Source organism: Osmerus eperlanus, chromosome 16 (assembly GCF_963692335.1).
Source record: "Osmerus eperlanus chromosome 16, fOsmEpe2.1, whole genome shotgun sequence".
In the NCBI taxonomy this organism is placed as follows: Eukaryota; Metazoa; Chordata; class Actinopteri; order Osmeriformes; family Osmeridae; genus Osmerus; species Osmerus eperlanus.
In genome coordinates, this window is record NC_085033.1 from 4146236 (window position 1) to 4165393 (window position 19158).

At 49.9% G+C, this 19158-nt stretch overlaps 2 protein-coding genes across 2 annotated transcripts; one reads left to right on the forward strand and one right to left on the reverse strand.

Annotated features, from left to right (window-relative positions):
- The first annotated feature begins 683 nt into the window (after window positions 1–683).
- LOC134036519 (uncharacterized) lies at window positions 684–15074 on the forward strand. The gene is made up of 35 exons (XM_062481504.1): window positions 684–875; window positions 1144–1373; window positions 1480–1644; window positions 1808–1885; window positions 3296–3667; window positions 4847–5200; window positions 5309–5665; window positions 5744–5875; window positions 6005–6157; window positions 6280–6396; window positions 6489–6662; window positions 6825–7029; window positions 7131–7285; window positions 7456–7568; window positions 7683–7764; window positions 7855–7992; window positions 8108–8264; window positions 8556–8671; window positions 8749–8895; window positions 8991–9104; window positions 9742–9867; window positions 10102–10260; window positions 10344–10505; window positions 10600–10762; window positions 10901–11088; window positions 11186–11278; window positions 11480–11684; window positions 11839–12026; window positions 12148–12245; window positions 12343–12533; window positions 12922–13121; window positions 13267–13429; window positions 13525–13634; window positions 13723–13848; window positions 14118–15074. Exons 1-35 carry the CDS (start codon window positions 725–727, stop codon window positions 14274–14276), a joined length of 5841 nt encoding a protein of 1946 aa, XP_062337488.1. The 5' UTR covers window positions 684–724; the 3' UTR covers window positions 14277–15074.
- LOC134036965 (V-type proton ATPase subunit d 1-like) lies at window positions 14762–18803 on the reverse strand. The gene is made up of 8 exons (XM_062482178.1): window positions 18608–18803; window positions 17904–18075; window positions 16818–16996; window positions 16345–16424; window positions 15950–16027; window positions 15496–15672; window positions 15245–15322; window positions 14762–15075 (listed from the first exon to the last, which is right to left on the reverse strand). Exons 1-8 carry the CDS (start codon window positions 18735–18737, stop codon window positions 14914–14916), a joined length of 1056 nt encoding a protein of 351 aa, XP_062338162.1. The 5' UTR covers window positions 18738–18803; the 3' UTR covers window positions 14762–14913.
- Window positions 18804–19158: the final 355 nt, after the last annotated feature.

Here is a 19158-nt window from a genome sequence, read left to right on the forward strand (position 1 = left end):
AGGCCACTGCTGCGATGTTTGGTCTGAACGGCAGGGCGAGCGGCGCTCTGAGTGTGAGGGCTGATGGGAAGGACCGGGCCGTGCTGGAGGCCCAGCTGTCCCACTCCCTCCAGAGGGGAACCACAGCCCTGGGACTCCACGTGAACCTGACCCAGAGTCTCCTGCCCACTGCTGCTCAGCTGTATCTGAACATGTCCGCCAACATCTCCTCTCACAGGTGAGCGGGCAGTCCTTGGCGAGTCAGCTAGAATACACTGACCAGTGGATGGACTTTGTTACCATGTCGGATGTGTTCATGTTTCATCTTGCCGTCCATCCCTCTGCTCTCTCTCCAGCCTCTCCATGCTGGGTGCCTACAGGCAGGGCAGGGAGGAGATGTTGGCTCAGGTGAGAGGCTCTTTGGAGCACACCCCAGGGCTCCAGGTGGCTTTCTCTGGGGACCTGAGGCACTCCTTGCCCAGCCTCGCAGCTCTGCCCCCGGCTCTGGGGCTGGACGGGGCCCTGGGGCAGTCAGACACACTCACGGAAGGTAATAATCCTGCTGACAGAGCTGACTGTCCTCTTCCTAAAGCTGGGAAAATGTTGATTGTGGAAAGCGCTTAGTTTTGTGTTTGTGTGTGTGTGTGTTGCAGGACAGCTGCGAGTGAGAGTTGGTGAGGCTGTGTACAGTGTAGAGCTGAATCACCAGGAGGCGCCCATAGACTTCCAGGAGGCTGAGGAGGGAATGCTGGGAAAGGAACTTGACGGAGCCCGCGATTGGCTGTGTGCCCGTGCAGGGGAGGAGTCACTGTGTTTGAACATCAGCCGCAAGCTAAGAGATCAGGGAAGAGTCAGAGCCCAACTCTCTCACTCTTCCTCCTGGCTTCATGCTTCAGGTGATGTCTTTCTCTCTCCCTCTTCCTCTCTCTCTCTCTCTCTCTCTCTCTCTCTCTCTCTCTCTCTCTCTCTCTCTCTCTCTCTCTCTCTCTCTCTCTCTCTCTCTCTTCCTCTCTCTCTCTCTCTCTCCCTCTTCCTTGCTGTCTCGGTCTCTTTCATTCGACACTTTTAAATAACACTATCATACAACCTATCTAGGGTATGTCTTACTACAAAAAAAAGTGTGTCATCATTCCAGAATTACATCATTTATCTCCACGCCCATAGGTATCCCAGGTAACAGCAGTGCTCAGGTGAGCTGGACTCAGGAGGAGAGCATACTAGCTGTGTTGGCAGAGTTACAGGCTGGGTCTCAGGCGTTGACTGTTGAGTTTGAAGGGGGCAGGAGAAACTTGGCTGCCCCACGATGGGAGCTCTACTCCAGGCTACAGCACAAAATCAAGGCTCTGGTTCAAAGAGGCCTTCCCAGGTCTTTGCAGGCCAACGCACACTACCAGGTGTTCATTTCCTCATCCTCTTCTTCACCTTTTCGCAGTCCTTTCTTCCCCTAGTTGTGCATTTGTTCCTTCATCCCAACATGACACATACCATTTTATTTTCTAGATGGAGATCCAGGAAATGAGTACAGGGTTGTCCATTCAGGTTGAAGATCAGAGAAAAGTTGCCATCCTTGTGGTGGGTGGTAGGAGCAACAGCACTGCTGACCTAGTGCTGTCTCTATGCCAACAGCTGAGCCTCCTCAAAGGCCTCGTTCCATCCTCTCTACAGGTGAGGGCTTGAAACGTCTCATTTCACATAAGTAACAGTAGCCAGAACCAGCTGATTTGCAACTCTTCTGAGCTTAGCTCTGTGTCTTCAAATATCTTCCATGACCTTCCCCTGCTCCCTCTTTGGTAAACAAACCACGCCGGCGGGGGTGGTGTTTTCACAGATGAACTGCACAGGAGGCGTTGCTGAAGACCGCCTTTCAGCCCAGTGTTCAGGAAGCGTGGCCGGCCGACCCATGGAGGTACGAGCCTTTCGCTCCCACAGACCACACAGCAGGCTATGCTACAGCCTGGCGTTAGCTTCCTCTAACCTCAATACACAGGCCAAAGGCTGCTACAGCCCCACAGGTCAGACTGAGCTCAGGGCTAACCTCACTCACTCCTCCAGGCTTCTGCGGTTTACCCTGGGCCTGCCCTTCAACTCTAGCCTCAGGCTTCTGCTCCGGCCTGGGCCTACAAGGTGGGCCCTGGGACTTAGGTTGTCTGCAGGCCCCTGGAGGGGGGACCTGAGTGGTGGACTGAGGCTGGAAGCAGCTGGGCTGTATGGCTGGCATGGGCTGGTTCAGTACGGAAGCCCTAGTGTCTCACACAAGGCTGAGGTCAGAGGTCGGGTGAGGGTGGAGAGCCGGTGTCACCTCTGGGCTGACGTCAGCGGGGTGTGGGACTCCGTCAGCTCCAGTCTGGTGGTGTCGTCCAGGTGTGGGGGGTTGACCAGGGTGGCCTGGGTGAAGGTGTGGGATGGGGCTGCCGCTGGTCAGAGCAGGACCTCGCTGACCGTACTAGGCAAGGCTGGTACAGACGGACTCAAGGGCTCTGTGAGTCTTCAAAACAACCAGGACTCCCTGCACTGTCTGCTCTCCCTGGTACTGAAGAACCATAAAGCTGAGCTGGGATGGACCCTCCAGCACCAGTGGGCCTCGCTCTCCACCACCATCCCAAAGAAGGTGGACGTGCACGGGTCCGCTCAGCTCCAGGACGCCTCACTCTCAGGCAGCGCCAGGGTCTCCCTGGACTCTCGTTCAGCCCAGCTGCAGGTGAACGCGGCCTGGGCCCCCCATCTCTCCATCAGGGCCATCCTCCAGCACAGCCTGGCCGCCCTGAAGGATGCTGGGATACCAGAGGACGCCATTGTGAGTGTGTCGGTGGGGTCCAGCCAGGCCCAGGTGGAGCTGGAGAGTGCTGCCTGTGCCGTATTGGCCCACGGGACTCTTCGTAAAGGAGAAGGAGAGAAGAGGAGTTGGAGTCTGACTGTCCGTCAACGTTGTGTTTCCCTGAAGGTCAGACAGGAAACATGGGGGCAAAGGTCATCCTGGAACATGTTTCCCAGCCTGAGGAAGGGAGACATCTCATCTTGAGATGACCCTCCGCATTCCTAAACATTCACTCAGCCATTCACACCCTGCAGCCACAACGCCGCACATTACTTCATCACACTACTTCATCAATAAGTGCTCAAATGTTACGTTTTTCATTCAAGAAATGAAGATACATTTCTCATACATTTCTACAGTTCTCATACAATTGTCCATTTCAAATCAGTACTTACTTCTATATCAGTGAAAGGAGGAATGGATTTTTACTTTATTTATGGTATATAACATGCAGTCCCTTACCCCAGCTTGTGACAGCTTGTGTCTCTGGCTTCTCCACAGACTCTCCTCCCTCCTCAGTTCTCCATGAATGCCTCTCTGCTCCACGCCGGCTGCTCCACCCGTCTGGACACCCACCTCCATGCTGGGGGAGAGGAGCGGGGGGCCCTGAGCCTAGCCACATCCTGCTACCCCCACCTCAGCCTCAAAGGCTCCGCTCAGCATTCCCTCGGGGCCCTTCGAACCCTGGGTGTCCCCCCTCGCGGTGCATTAGTCCTGGCTCTCTCAGCCGAGGGCCACCCTGGTGTGGAGCTGGGGCTGGAGCTGGGCCCGTGCTACACCCGGGCTAGCGCAGGGGACAAAGGTGGATCGGAAATAAAGACAGACCACTCTACCTGGTTTGTCAATGTGACCCACTACTGCCCAGCCCTGCAGGTAAGGCCTGAGGGAAGAAAACTTCGAGAAGCACTCACTTATTATCATCACTCTTTATAACTGTTATCACAATGATCTCCAAAGCCTTCCAATAACCCTGGATGTGTCAGTGAGTAATGAGCAGGCCCAAACGTGATACGCTGGCGCAGAATTCCGATGAAAACCTGCAGATTTTCAAATAGAACGCATTGGTCTGAGGCAAAATGTAAATAAACTTCTCAACTCATATTACATTTAGTCATTTTGCGGACGCTCTTATCCAGAGCGACTTACATTAAGTACAGGGACATTCCCCCGAGGCAAGTAGGGTGAAGTGCCTTGCCCAAGGACACAACATAATTTTGCACGGCCAGGAATCGAACCAGCAAACTTCAGATTACTAGCTCAATTCCCTAACCGCTCAGCCACCTGACTCCACATTTACGTCTCTATTATTAAAAAGTTAGCCAAAAATTCTAAGAATTGAAAAGGAAATACTTATCGACCAAAATGACAGCAAGAGACAGGGCCAGGGAGTTTCCAGGCGATCTTTATGAGGATGGATCAATACTTTTTTGCAAAGTGTGTCAACATTCAATCGATCATATTCAGCGTCAAACTGTTCGCTTCGGTCGCTCTGACATAAAAACAGGAAGGCTAGCGGAAGTCCACGTATTACGTTTGGGCCTGGCAATGAGTTAGTTTCACCAGATAAAACAAGAACACACTCCACTCCTTTGCAACAGCGAATCCAGACCTCATTTTTCATTAGTGACAATCTAGAAAATCCTTCCATAGATTGTGTGGCCATGTGTGTCCAGTGCAGGCCTGGTATCAGGGTCATGTTTGTTTTAACAGCGAAGCTCCCTCTCTCTGATTGAGGCAAGGGTGTGTGATTGACAGGTCTGTGTGGATGCAGCTGGGCCTATGGGTCTGCTTTGTTTACCATCTAAGGTCAGGGGGGGGAGAGGGTTGAGTTAGGATTGGGAGAAGGGATAGGGAGGTGTTGATGTTATTGAAGTTACAGTGTCAATGACTGAACCAAAGAAATATATAATTGACTTATGTAACATATTTATTGTTCATTTGTACACACAGTGCATGTTAAATAGTGTCATTAAAGAGTCAGATTTGTATATACAGAGATCATAGATTATTGGGATGTATCACTGCTGTTCCTCCATGCGTGTGTTTTCACAGGACACTGTCCTCCCTGAATCTCTGGTTCTCCAAGGCCTCCTGTCTGTGGCCCCCTGCCAGCTGGCCCTATCCTCGGCCCTGAGGGTCGACCACCATGACCTGACCCTGGAGCTGGGCCAGTCCTGCAGGCCCCCTCGCCTCTCTGGGACCCTCACACACTCCTTTCCCGGCTTGCGTATCCGGGGCCTTCCTTTAAGGACCAGCTTGGAGGCGTCGGCCCCGGGGGGCGTCGGCCAGACTGGGGCCCTGCTGATCAAAGCTGGGCCCTGTCACATCAGAGCCAGAGGCACCATGGGGCCCAAAGGAAGGACAAAGTGGTTATGGGCCACTGAGTCAGAATGCCCATTCCTACAGGTACCGTTTACCTATTTTAAAAAATCAACCTATCCTGCAAAGGACAAAGCATAAGTTACACAAACCACTACTCCCCCCCCCCCCCCTTCCCTCCTCCTCCTGCCCCAGACTCTCGGCCTCCCCACCCAGGCCCATCTAAATGGTTCAGTGGGGCAGGATGACCAGAGCGTCTGGACGGCAGTAGTGGATGCAGGTGTAGAAGGGGAGCGGGGTTCCCTAAGCCTGACTGCAGGGGCCAGGCCTGGGCTGAGGCTGGAGGGAAAGCTCAGTCACAACCTGACCGTGCTCAGGACCATACCAGGCCATGGCAGGCTGCTGGTGACGGGCAGGGCAGGAGCCCAGGGCTACAACACAGAGGCTCAGCTGCAACTGGGCCGGTGTGATGTGGGAGCCTCTGGGACTGTGATGACAGGCCATCGTCTGCAGGGGGTGCTGGTGTACCACAACAACTGCACTACACTACAGGTGGGCCGAATACTGCAGTTCTATATGCAGTTAGTACAAAGTCGATGTTTTAATTTACACTCGGTTCTTGCCTTATAGGAATGGGGTAGTCCTGGTACTATGACAGCTTCGGGGTCACTGGTCGTCAACGTGACCCTCCTGGAGACGCAGGTCTCCATGGCGATGGATGACAAGGAACTGCAGGCTTCAATGGCAGTGAGGACGAGTGAGGTACTTACATACAATGCTATTCTCACAGGCCATGTGGTGTGCTGAGAGGAAACCTTCCTTTCCGCGTTCAAACCCCCAACACAGACTGCGGTGTTCACATGCACCAATGTCCCCGTCTCTGTGTGTCAGGGACAACAGGAGGTGTCTGCCCAGCTCAACCACTCTGTACCCCTGCTGACCAGGGCAGGGCTCCCCGTCAACGCTGCCATCGCAATGCTGTCTGAACACCATGGCAACGGCTCCTACCACCAACTCCTCCACTGCAGCATAGGAAGGCAGCAGGTAGGGGGTGTAACAGACTGACACAAGTTTTTGTTTTGAAGTGGGGTATTACTATTTGTGTTTCGGCTCTCCTTTAGTATTTGTTGAAGTGGATGTTGTTGTTTAGAATCCTTTTTTTGCAGTTAACTGAGGTCCTGACAGTAGAGAGGACTGCTTGGATGGCAAGTGTGAAGAGTTACCTCAATCACACCGTCAGCTACCTGAGGAACTGGGGGTTTCCTGAGAACAACAGGATCCAGGTTGAATCTTCTACTGAGGCCTTTAGACAGAGTTCCCAATAAAACTGTCATTTATCTGTTGGTAACTGTAGTGGAATGTACTGTGTGTTCAGCTCGAGGTTGGTGCTGGGGAGGGGAAGAGCTTGACCCTCCAGTCCCAGTTAGGAGCTCAACAGGCAGGCCTGGGGGTGCAAGTGAGTGGCCTGCCCCTGACCATGGAGCTCCAGGGACACTTGTGGCATAGCTGGCGCTGGCTACAGGAGAGAGGCCTGCCACTGACCATAGAGGTAACATCTTGGCCCTCATTGTGGGTCAGGCAGCTTGCCACCCTTTTAGACCAGAACGGATCAGTCAAAGTAAACCCAGACATTTCTCCAGCTGTAAAAATAGTGCTGTGTGTTTCAGGGTGTGACATTGAACTTGAAATCATCTGGTCTCCTTTCCTCCAGGCCTTGTGCTCCATACGGGGGCCCCTGCCCCAGATGCGGTCCAGGGCTCGCCTCTCCTTGGACGGACACAAGCTGCTGGCCTCCAGCCTGAACGTTAGTCTGGCTGATGGACGTCTGGCCATGCTGCTCTCTCTGACTCCTCCTGCCTCTTTCCCAACTGGCTGGCAGCAGAGTGTGGACACAACCCTAACTGCACAGCTTACAGGTTCATTGTAGGGCTTTTATGGAAAGAATGACAACAAAGGCTGGTTGGCCTGCCTCTGTCTTCCACTACTCCTTAGTGTTCTAACTCTCGTCCCTCCACAGGGCCTCTTAAGAGTGTGCTGGCAGACTTCCGCCGTGGGGACAGACAGCTTCGTGTGTCAGGGGACCTGAGGGGATGGGGGATACATGGAGGGTCTAGAGAGGCCCGAGTCACTCTGCTGCACAGCGTACAGGGACAGGCCAGCCCTGCTCTGCAGGTGGGCTCCCCCTCACACACACACACACACAGACACACACACACAAACATGCACACACATGCAGTATAATATACTGTGTATATACAGTATCTATATATATTGTACATGTTCTGAATCAGATCTTAGCCTGTGTGTTTGTGTGTGTTTGTGTGGTTGTGTGTGTAATGTAGGTAGAAGCTTGGGGTAGACTGACTGATTCTCAGCTGAGGTGCTCTATGGCTGTGAACCCAGAGCTCAGCTCCTCTCTGGCCCTTATTGTCCAAGGATATCACCTACAGGACAGGTACACACACACACAAGCACACAAACACATGCAAACACCCACATACACACATATGAACATGCATGTTCATGCACACAAAATATGTAGTGTGCGTTGACATGTGCTTTTGTCTAGTAAGGAGTTAATGGTGAAGGTGGTCCAGAACATTCCAGAGCTGCAGCCCTACTTGCCTGCTCAGCTCAACGCCAGATCTCAGGTAAGCCGACAGGTATGCGTGTAGTTTCTCACAGATGAGGGAGATTCTCTTTCTTCTGGAATGAACCGTTCCTTCTCCCGTTGTGCCTAGTTAAACCAGTCCAGCTCCACTGTGAGGGGACTCCTGGAGCTGGCTTCAGGCAGCAGGAGGCTGTGGGCACTGGTGGAGTTAGCTGTCCTGGAGGGGGGCTTCAGACAAGCTGTGGAGCTCAACCACTCCTTCCCACAGGTACTGTAGGGCCTCCCCTACCACTTCACCAGAGAGCACCGGCAAATACGCTCACTGTGTGCATCCACTGTCATATGAGACCGAGTTGTCACTCCTCTGGTGTGTCTGTCTCCAGCTGAAGCCCAGGACGGTGGCGGTGAGGACGCTGTATGAAAGGGGGAAGTGGAGCCACCGTCTGCAGCATGGGACAGTGTGGGGGGGCCAGGAGGTCCGTGTGGCGGGGCTCTACTCTGCCCCTCCCCATCTGGAGTTGGGAGACCACTCTCTCAATGGTACTACTGTACACCACCACTCATTATATACACCAGGGTCTCCCTTTTGGGGGAGAGGGGGGTGGCAAAGATCTTTTTTGTGGCATTTTCTGCGTGAAATTTGCCCAGGGACGGAATTGAACCCGGGCCCCTGCAGTAAGACCTCAGCCCATGTGCTATGTTCTCTACCCAGTAAGCCACCAGGGTGCCCAACCAAGGTTTACCTTAACCTACACCAACCAACTACAGTGAAATCAGTGAGACTGCATTGCATTGCACTGTACATAATCCTATATCTTTCTTTCTGTGTAGTCCAGATGGCCCATGTTCCCCGGGGGAGCAGTTTAGATGTGACACTGGTCCGTTCTGTCCAAGGCAGCCTGGACAGTGTCCAGCTGGGCTGGAACAGGCATGGACGTCTGGAGCAGGTCAGACTCACCCCGGTCCAGCTACAGTATACCAGGAAGTAGGAAATGGTGTGTGTCTGATAGTGTCCATCATTCAGGTCAGGGTTGTGAGCTCGTGGAATGGTACAAGTGAGACCAGTGAGACCAGACTGGAGCTGAAACAGCCCTTCATCTCGACACTCTCCCAACTCCACCTCCACACTCTCTCTCACAGCTTTGCCAGGGAGCAGAGGAGCACCCAGCAGGTACACACCAGCCTAAACATGGATACACTGTCTCACCAACGCAGACACACACACGTACAACCATACGTTTAATTGTGTGTGTCCTGTGTACCCAGACTCATCTCTCCTGGGACAGTGGAGTGCCTATGAACGTCTCCCTCACCCTGAACAGACAGTGGCAGAACAACTCCAGCAGAGGGCAGGCTTGTGGCCTCTTCTCACCTGGACTGGTACACGTGTCAGAAATATTAATCTATCAAGCATTGCAGTCAGTCGGTGAACAAGTTTAAGAAAGCTTTATTACTTGCGGCCGGCCCACAAGGAGACAAAAACATCACACATCATTGTGCTACAAAGTTTGTCTGCTAGCATGTTGTGCTAGCTACCTATTTAAGCAGCCCCGCTCTTTACAGTCATTGGTTAAAACAAAGGCATGCAAATGTCCCATGGCTCTTCTTCATTGGCTCCCTTGCATAGACCTGGCCCGCGTGTGTGCGTGGAAACGTACAGAGTTCTCTGACCCTAGGCTTGACCATATGATTCACTCAGCACAGATAAGGTTAACAAATGTATTGCACCTCTAGTAAGATAATGGTCAGCCTAGGTCAGTTTGTTTACATAAGCCTAGTGTTACACAGAGTTCATGTTGGGAGAGGGCTCTCTACTGACAAGGAATGCTGAACACAGAATCATTCTTATTACAGGATAACAGTTACATCTTTAACTTTTCTAACAACACAGCAGATCGGTCCCCCCACAGAATCTGTGTGTGCTAAGCTGTATACATGCACTCTTCATTTCATCGGTTGTTCTTAATTTGTTTTGTGTGTGTGTGTGTGGATTTTTGTGTGCGTGTTCGACCACCAGGAAGTGGTCCCCTCGCCTGTGAACGTTGAGGGCTGTGTGTCCGTGGCCCAGGAGGGGAACTCATATTCCCAGAATGCTGTGCTGAAATGGGGTGACAGGACTGTCAGACAAGGCATGAAATATCAGGTACGAACTCAGTCAGTCAACCTCTTCAGTCGGAATTCAGCGGTGACACTGCATCTCATGTTGAGGTTATTCCTGATTTTATTTCCAAGTTTTCCATTTGGATATCAAGTCATTAACCCTACTTGACATTTAGACATGCATCATGTACCTTTCAGACTAACGAGTACTCAAATAACGTTCAGGTGAGGGATCTCCATGTTTCCCTTCAGCACGTTCTGTACTGTGTCTCTACAGAGGGTTCCTGGAGGAACACACACAGTCCGGCTGGAGGCCGGAGCTGACAACGTCTCTCCCGGCCCCTGTTCTTCTCACGCTCTCCTGGCCCAGGTCCACACCAACCTCAAGGACAGGATAGAGCACCACCTCCAACTGGACCTGTGCCCCCCACACCCTGTAAGGCTGACGTTTGCATTTTCACCGGTTTGGACTGTATGTCCTTCGTTAAGGCTGCTTGTCATTGTCATTGTCATTGCCAGTCACTAGCCTGGTCTGGGGACCACAGAGTGAACGTGGGGGCAGAGCTGTTGTACAGTCAAACCCGCCTGTCTGTGACTGGACATCCCGCCTACTGCAGCTTCACCCTGGGGCTCATCAACTCCTCCAGCGCCCACTCCACCAACTTCACCCTGTTCACTGAGGTAGGGACGGCTATGATATAGAGTTACGTTCAGTTAGCAAAGTGGGGCCATTAACGTGTGTGTGTATGTGTGTGTCTCTGGGTGTGTGTTGCAGTCCACAGTGGGTAACTGGAGTGCAGAGGTGGGGGGCAGTGCCCTCTCCTCCCCCCAGGGCCCCGGGGTCCAAATTCAGGCCAAACTAGACGGCATTGAGCAGGTGTGGCTGAAAGGGGCACTAGAGGGCCGATGTCTACAGACTGCAGCTGGATACCACAATGGCGAGTGTAGTTTCATCCAAGTACATCCTCTTTATGAAAAAATGAATGCTAACCAATTGTGTAATCTGTGTGTTTACTGGGCTTTGGTGTGTGTGTGTGTGTGTGTGTGTGTGTGTGTGTGTGTGTGTGTGTGTGTAGCACAAGGCCCAGATGAAGACCTATCACTGGCTGTGTGTGTGGAGGGTCGGCGAAGGTTAACCCTTAAGTCCCTGAGACGAGATGAAGGCGCCGAACCAGTGACGCTCACGGCTGTCACTCTAGGGATAGCCAATCACAGTCTGATCTTCAGAGCGAGGGGATGTGCAGACGACCTATGGGAAGTGGAGGTAAGAGAACCGCAACCAATAGAAAATGACTGACCCATCTGACAAGACATGCAATGCTATCGAGCTAGTCTGATGGTTCTTCCATTCATCTCCATAGAATCAGGTCCACCATCTGGGCTCCCTGTTGAGAAACAAGCTGCTGGAGAGAATTCAGAAGTTACATCATGTCCTCGTAGAGTTCAGACAGCAGGTATTCACCACTGGTCTCCTGGACTATAGACTGTTTTATCCAATGTTATTTGCACGCTCAATAGAGATTTCTGAAAGTAACATTCAATTTGCAGTATGTAATGTAAATCTAATTCGCTACTTTCAATAGAGGGATGCTATGTGTTTAAAATCAGAAAGAGGTCAGCGTAATTTTTTTTTACTCGAATTCGGCTCTCTCCAGTCAAGAGCCAGTAAATTGCTCCAGGAGCTGAGTGCCGTGCCCCTGAGGCTGACCCAGAGAGCAGAGGCCCTGCTGGGCCAGAGGGAGGGAGGAGCGTGGGCCGTCTGGGGCTCCAGCCCCCTGCGCCACACCCTGGCCGACAGCCTGCCACGCCTGCTGCTGCTGCTGGAGCACATCTCTCGCCTGGGACAGCAGGAGCTCAAGAGTAAGGCTCCCCAGCCAGGACACTGGGCCTAACTGACCTCATCTCTACCTTCATGGTGGAGTGTTGATATTTCAGGGGTTCCTTTATGTGTAACTGTGTGCATGTGTGAGCAGGGGGGGGGATAACCGCGAGCTCTCTGTCCCTCCTCCCCCAGGACCCCTGGCCACTTTGGCAGGGGCGTACCATGATGTGACAGGCCAGAGGGTGGAGGCTGTATGGCGGGGGGCGGTGGAGGTACGGACAGCTAAACTGGTGGAGCTCCTGTCCCCCGTCCTGAAGAGCCATCAGCTCAGACTGCTGGCCCAGATGGGTATCATCGCCCTGGGCAAAGGTCTGGACCTGGTGGGTAGCTCTGCTGGTTCTGTCTAGGTACTGATCTGAGATGCACGGTACATGAAATCTATTTGTAATCATTGTGTCTGTAAAACATTCCTCTGTGTGTATGTGTGTGTGTGTGTGTCAGGTAAGCCAGCAGACTGTCCATTGGGTTGAGGGGAGACTCGCAGCCTCTCTCGCCGGTCTGAGGAGACGTCTAGCCTCCATCTACAGACTCTCCCCCAGGTACAGTCTCACCCACCCTGCCTCGACCTCTATCCCAACAACACCCGTTGGTGAGTTTCTCATGCCTGTCCCCCCAACCCCCACCCCCCTCTCCCAGACAATGCTCTGTGTCCGTGACCGTGGCCTTGCCCCTGCCGCCGGGCTCCTGGTCCAGGGTGGAGGAGGCCGGGCTGGTGGAGGTGCTGCTGGAGGAGTGTCTCCTCAAGCCCCTGCAGGCCCTCTCCTCCATGAGGCCCAGCGCGGAGCTCTACCGCCTCAAGAGGAGGATCATGGACAGCCCCTTTGGACGTGAGGCCACCCCTCTCGACAGCTGGGCGTCTCCTGGGCTGTGGCTCTTGACTGCTTGGAAAGACTTGTTCAGCAGTCATTCAGGCTCTCTCTGTCAATGTTTTGGTCTCTGTGTTTTTGGTCTCTCTCTTTCCCAATATCTCTCTCTCTCGCTCTGTCTCTGTTCTTTTTCTTTCTCTCTCACTTCTGTGTTTCTTAATTGTATTTGTGTTCCTCTCTCTCTCTCTCTCTCTTTCTCTCTCTGTCTTCTCTCTCTCTCTCTCTCTCTCTCTCTCTCTCTCTCTCTCTCTCTCTCTCTCTCTCTCTCTCTCTCTCTTTCTCTCTCTCTCTCTCTCTCTCTCCCCTCTCTCTCACTTACTCCACAACTTTCCTTCTCTCTCCTCATTAGATCAAGCTCTCCTGGTGGCAGATCAGTTTGTAGTTACGTTTGATGGCCACCTGTTTGAACTACCAGCCCAGTGCCCACTCCTCCTAGCCTATGACGTCTACGACAGCTCTTTCACTGTGCTGCTGAACACAGACGACTTCCAGCACACCCTGGTGGTGGCGTCCAACAACAGCACAGCCACCATTCATCAGAATGGACAGGTCAGGGTTTTTATCCAAGGGAGTATTGTATCATAAATATGAATGAAAAAAACATAGATCAACAGTGTTTTTTTATGTTTATGAAAATAAAGATTTTTGTTTTTCACTAAAATGGCAATCCCTGATTAAACTAATACCACTGCAGGTGAAGGTCAACTGCCACGGAATTCAAACATCCTACAGTGACAACGGATTGGTCATCAAGAAGGACTCAAACCTTGTAGAAGTATCCAATCAAGATGGCATGTCAGTGTCATGTGATCCACTGCTTGGCGTTTGCAGTTTAACTCTAGATGGCTGGTTACATGGTGAGAAAACGGTGTATCCTGTGTTTAGTTCATCTATGATATTTGCATGCATCAATGCAAAGCTAATAATATATTAAATTGTGTTTTTTTTGCAGGTGTGTCTTCTGGCCTCCTGGGAACCAATGATAATGAAGCAGGAAATGACTTAACTTTTCCTGATGGATTGCAGGCTGACAACATCGCTGACTTTGTACACAGCTGGCAGGTTGGCAAAGACTATTTCTAGAACATGCTCTGTGTGTTTATCTTTCATGTGCTTTCATTTGTATTGTAAAATATATCTGTGTCTGCAGGTGAGGCCAGAGTGTGGTGGTGAACTGACGTTAGCAGAGCCCTGTGCTAAAATGGCGTCTGACCCAGTAAGCTGTGGTTTCCTCTTCTCCGCCCCTGACTCTCCACTGGGCTCATGCTTTAGAGTGGTGAGTACACTAGTCTCTCACACTCATTACATTTTCATTTGTTCATTAAGCAGACACTTTCATCCAAAGTGACATATAAAAAGTGCATTTAGGAAGTGCAGCAAATAATCATGGAATAGAAGTGCACAGTTCTAACTGAATGTTCAACCAGGATGTCAAAATGAAAAAAAAGAAAAAAGAAAAGAAAAGAAAAGAAGAATGGCCCCTTTCATTTAACGTTCCCACAAATTCATAATCGTATTTCATCTTTGTTTCCTCCTCCTTCTCAGGTGGACCCGGCCCAGTTCCTACGGGTGTGTGAGAGGAGCCATTGTGGCCCTGGCCCTGGCCCTATCAGAGGCCCCTGCAGGCTGGCGGCTGCTTTTGTCCACATCTGCCAGAGAAACTACGTTCCGCTGGAGCTCCCTGTTCAATGCTTCGCACTATAGCCACCGTTTCGTGTTCCATCAAGAGCTAGCATCAGTGCCAACACAAGCTGCAGTACTCTCGTGTCCTTGTCTTAGACAGGAGGGAAGCAGATAAGGGGCTTGATGGAATCCAAACCCATGTTGAGAGAGAGCTTGGCCCTGGACTGTGACGAGGTCAGTTTACAGCCTGAGAAACACTGTCCCACAAAGATGCAGTGTCAGACCACTTGTACTCCAGGGCTGTACTGCATTAGTGCTTCACTTTTCATTCCTACCATGTTCGTCTGACCATACAGACTGTTGTTATTCATTGTTTTATGCCTTTGGCTGTGATGATTTGTGGAGAATAGCCAGTTGCTATGTGTGGTAGTAATTAAAATATTGATCTGAGATCTGAGAGAAAAAAGGTGTTTCATTTGGAAGGAGTAAGAAAACTGAATGGTCAGCAGAGGATAAAAGAAAAAAGGCAGATATTACACAGATACTTTGGTTGAACTTTAATGTGATTGTCTTGAAATTGTTTCTTACTTTTGTGACCATTTGCATATATTACAATCAATGTATTATGTCCATCAATGACCAGACCATTGAAATAAAAACTTGTACTTATTTGAAGCTACCGCTGGCGTTCCTCTCAAACACCGAAAGCATGTTGCCTCTAAAAGATAGGTATGTAGTTGTCGATCTTGGACTTCTGCCTCTGCGTGACACACTCTGCGATCCAGATGACGTTGCGAGCCTCCTGCTCCTTCAGCTGGACGTAGGAGTAGAACACGCCCAGGTGGAACTGCTGCAGGAAGGCCAGCGTGTTCAGCTTCACCTGAGAGAGAGGGCACCAGGAGGGGGAAAACACATCGGGAATTCCCCTTAATGCCATCATCTGTTTAACCGATTAAACCGTTTCGGTATGTATTTTAGTTGAGATGTTTTGGGTCACTCATTTCCATTTAGTCAGATCAGGAGCTTGACGGCAACAGCATAAAAAGTACCTCACGCTCAAAGAATCTGTCCTCCAGAGTCTTGGCTTCAGACTCTGCTTCTGCGTCATCGAAGATGAGCTTATACTCCTGGGGGATGGATATCAGCTCAGTTACTACAACGATGCAGTCCAAGTACTATTCGTCCTGCATGGATTTGCCAAGTTGAAAACCCACTTGGCTCCAATATGTATCGACAGATTAATGTTTCAATTCCATAAAGAACTGTGGCTGAGGTGACTGTAGGTTATCACCAGTCTTACATGGTAGTAGTCCGCCACAGCCTTGACTTGTTCGTAGTCCTCTGCCCTTGACAGCATCCGGAGGCCCTCTGGGTGCAGTGTCCCACAGGAGGGGTAGAGGGCGCTCCTCTCCCCCCCTCTCAGCTCCGTCCCAAACGAGTTCACTGTGATGATGAAGGCTCGACGGTCAGCCTCAAACTGCAGCATGCGCAAACGTGTGCACACATACAAACACACACACACTGGATAAATAACAGGATACACAAAAGTGGTAATACATAATCATACATTACATCTATAGAGTTGTAGAATTCATTTAAATAGGTACAGAGCTCACATAGCTTACAACAGACATGTGAAATAGTTTACTTTAAAACTGACTTTAATTAGATTTAAAATTACAAAAGTTTGGAACTATGTGTGACTAATTGCGAGTTGAACAGAGGAAGCTACTGATTAGGCCTAATTACAGTACCTCCAGGATGGGACACATAATATCCTCAGTTGCTCCGCCAAGCTTACTGCAAAATGAGTGAAACGACTCTATATATGCCTGTCCACAAGACAGAAAAGACAAAATAATGTCAGGTTAGGTCACTGTCCTCTCATTTGCTGAGAACCCCTGGTCGTCTTCTAACAGATTTGTGGAAGACCCGGACCTCGGATTCTCTAGAACACAAACTGATCCAGAAAGCTGCTCCATCAGAGCAGCTTCCCAGCTGCAGTGGCCTGTGTGTCATACTATCACAATGTACATGCAGCAAAGGTTGAAGACATTAGTTTGAGATTACTTTGACATGGTCACCCTCTTTCTTCACTCCATCACACTTATTGGGACGAATGCTGTTTTTCTTTCCTTTTTCAACTCACTTTGTAGAGTTTGTTCCTGAGGATCTCTGCCCCCATCTCATCCAGGTTAGACTCAGACACAGCATCCTGGAAAAAAGGAGCTGCCAAGACCAATAGACACATAGATGACGGTAAGATAAGTGTAAGATGTAGCATCTATCTATCTATCTCTGGTAGAGAAGGTACATGTTACTTGACAGCATTGACAATTTGATTCATACTGCATCCAGCTCCAGATTATTTTGTGGGCAGCCCAAGGCCAAACCTATACATACGGTCAGGATCAACACTAGTATGTAAGGCACTTCATGGTCTGCAGACGTGCTCACCATCCCACCACAGACACACTCGACACAACCAGTCTGATCAATGTCTGATGAACAAATCTGATGTTGTAGTATACAGATTTATCTAGATACTATTTGGTACCAAGTTTCCCTCTAGCCCCTGCCTCAAGTTTTGAGACTGGCTTGTCGTACGAAAGTAGCATTTACCCAGAGGAGTGTCCACCAGGATGGTCCAGTAGAGCTCAGAGGGGGTACGGGCGATGCCAACCGCTGCCATCTGGTCAAACACTCCCAACGGGTGACACCGTGGCAACAGCTCAGATACGTCTCTCTTCCTCAGGACCCCAGTAATCAGGAGCACCACATTGTCTATCATGTAGCTATACCTATGGCAACAGAGAAGGAGGGACTCAAAATCCTTCACAGCCTTACATTGTTATCTTTTGCCCACTAACTGTAATTCAACCCTTAAACTGCCAGTATTTGGTTGATATATAAATGGTTTAAGTGATGGAAATGTCTGTAGTCATAAAAAGTGATATAGGAGAGAACAGAAGGATGGATTTACAGACTATTTTAAGTGGGCTGTGTTGCTAGAAAGAGGGATTAAGCACTGACATGCAACGTACTAAGTAATGTGTAACCCCTTGGGGACTCATAGCTTCCTAATTATTTACAGAAGCTACAAAAAGGTCTCTATATTTGGATGTCTGTTTTATGGGTTCCAAAAAATCCCTAGATTGATCTGGAAGTATCTACTTTTTCAAGTGGAAAGAATGCAGTCAGGTATCTATGAATCACTCATAGTACAATGACAACTACAGAGAATGCAGGGAGGATGAAGGGGAGTATGACCTTGGAGTGCTTGTTAGTTCAGCCCAAACTGGGATTCCTAGATTCCTAGACTTTCCATGTGATTCTTATTAGAAATCGTGCATATTTGACATATTTTGCAATTATAACTGAACAGTTTTAAATCTAACCAGTCAAAAACACCTTTATGAAGTGTCCTTTTACATACAGCCTGCACACACACACTCCAATTTTGAAACAGAAAACATCTATGATGGATTTGGGAAGTAATACAAGGGTTTCACTGTGTTGTGATTTACGTCGACTGTTAAGAATGTGTGAAAGAAACCTAATAATACGGTAATCTGCTATGTAGTGTAGCAAATTATTATATATCATCATGTATGGATATCATCCATAAATCTTTCAGGTCCTTTGGGAGACCTAAACATTTCTTGCACTCAGGGGTGGAATAAGGGCAATGGGAGTGTGTTGTCTTACGTTATGTAATCCAGGAAGATGGACAGCGGTGGAACAGAGTGGGAACGCAGGCTGCGGAACTCTACCAGTAAGTTCTCTTTCAATTTCTGGTCCATGAGGGACACGGTCAGGTGGTCGCCGGAGGATGACCACAGCCTGCCGTAGTCAGTGCTCTGCAGATGGAGCTTCATGTCTACAACGATAGAGGAGAAGTTCAGGTCATTTCAGGTGTCGAAAATATCAGCGTCCACGCATGCCACTGTTACTGGGCATGAATCCACACTGCATCCTGCATGTGAAATGTAGCATGCCAAGGGGCTGAAGATGAATGGGAATATCAAGAGCAGTGGTTATGTATCGAGACCATTGCTTCCTGATCTACACACCCATGCAGGAGCCCATACTGGAGTCTGCTACATGGTAAAACAAAATTCCGTTCCTGGAGGAGGTCATTAATGTGAGTTTGTGTGTGAGTTACGTCAGACAAGTTCAGGTCAGGACTGGAACTGACCTTTGTCAGGCTGTCCATAACTCTTTGCATTCAATCCACAACTATGGTTATAGAAAACACACAAACCCGTTTCAGTTCATGGGATTTCTTAATACAAAGTACTAATGAACAAAGTTGATGTTTTCCTCCACAGAACAATGTCCGCTCCTGAGCAAAACCTGACGTTACTCTGGATGACAGGATGTAGTCACAATTGACTTCGATACTTACTTACCCTCCAGAGTGTCACATTGTGTCAGGTTATGATAATCGGAACAGGTCAGGATCCCTGCCTTCAGTCCTCGTACCAGACCCTCCAGATACCCATGGTCCACATTGAAGCCAAGCTCCGGACAAACAGACATCCTCTCAGGCGATGCGTCTCCTTCCAAGGTCGTTCTCGGTGTCTCCGCCAGACGCTTTGTGTTTTTTGTCAACCTGTCACTCTGGACTTTTCAGCTTACTTCCTCCTTTACTTCACTGACTGTTCCTCATGGGATCTCTCCTTCCTCTTTGACTCATCTGCTATTATAGTTCTCAAAACATCTGTACAAAGGCCACATTTGCCTTCAGGATTTGAGTGCTTTGTTATTTCAAATCATTGGGGCTACATTGAACAATCTGACAATAATCCTAAACACATCTTTAAGGAACGCTTGTTTATAACTAGCATTAAATGCAGATGAATCCAAGCAGCTCCACAAACCTGAATCTTCTCCAGATGGACCTCACATCAGCAGACCCCAGCGGATGCAATCAACAGACCCTGGGCTCTAGATGGACTCC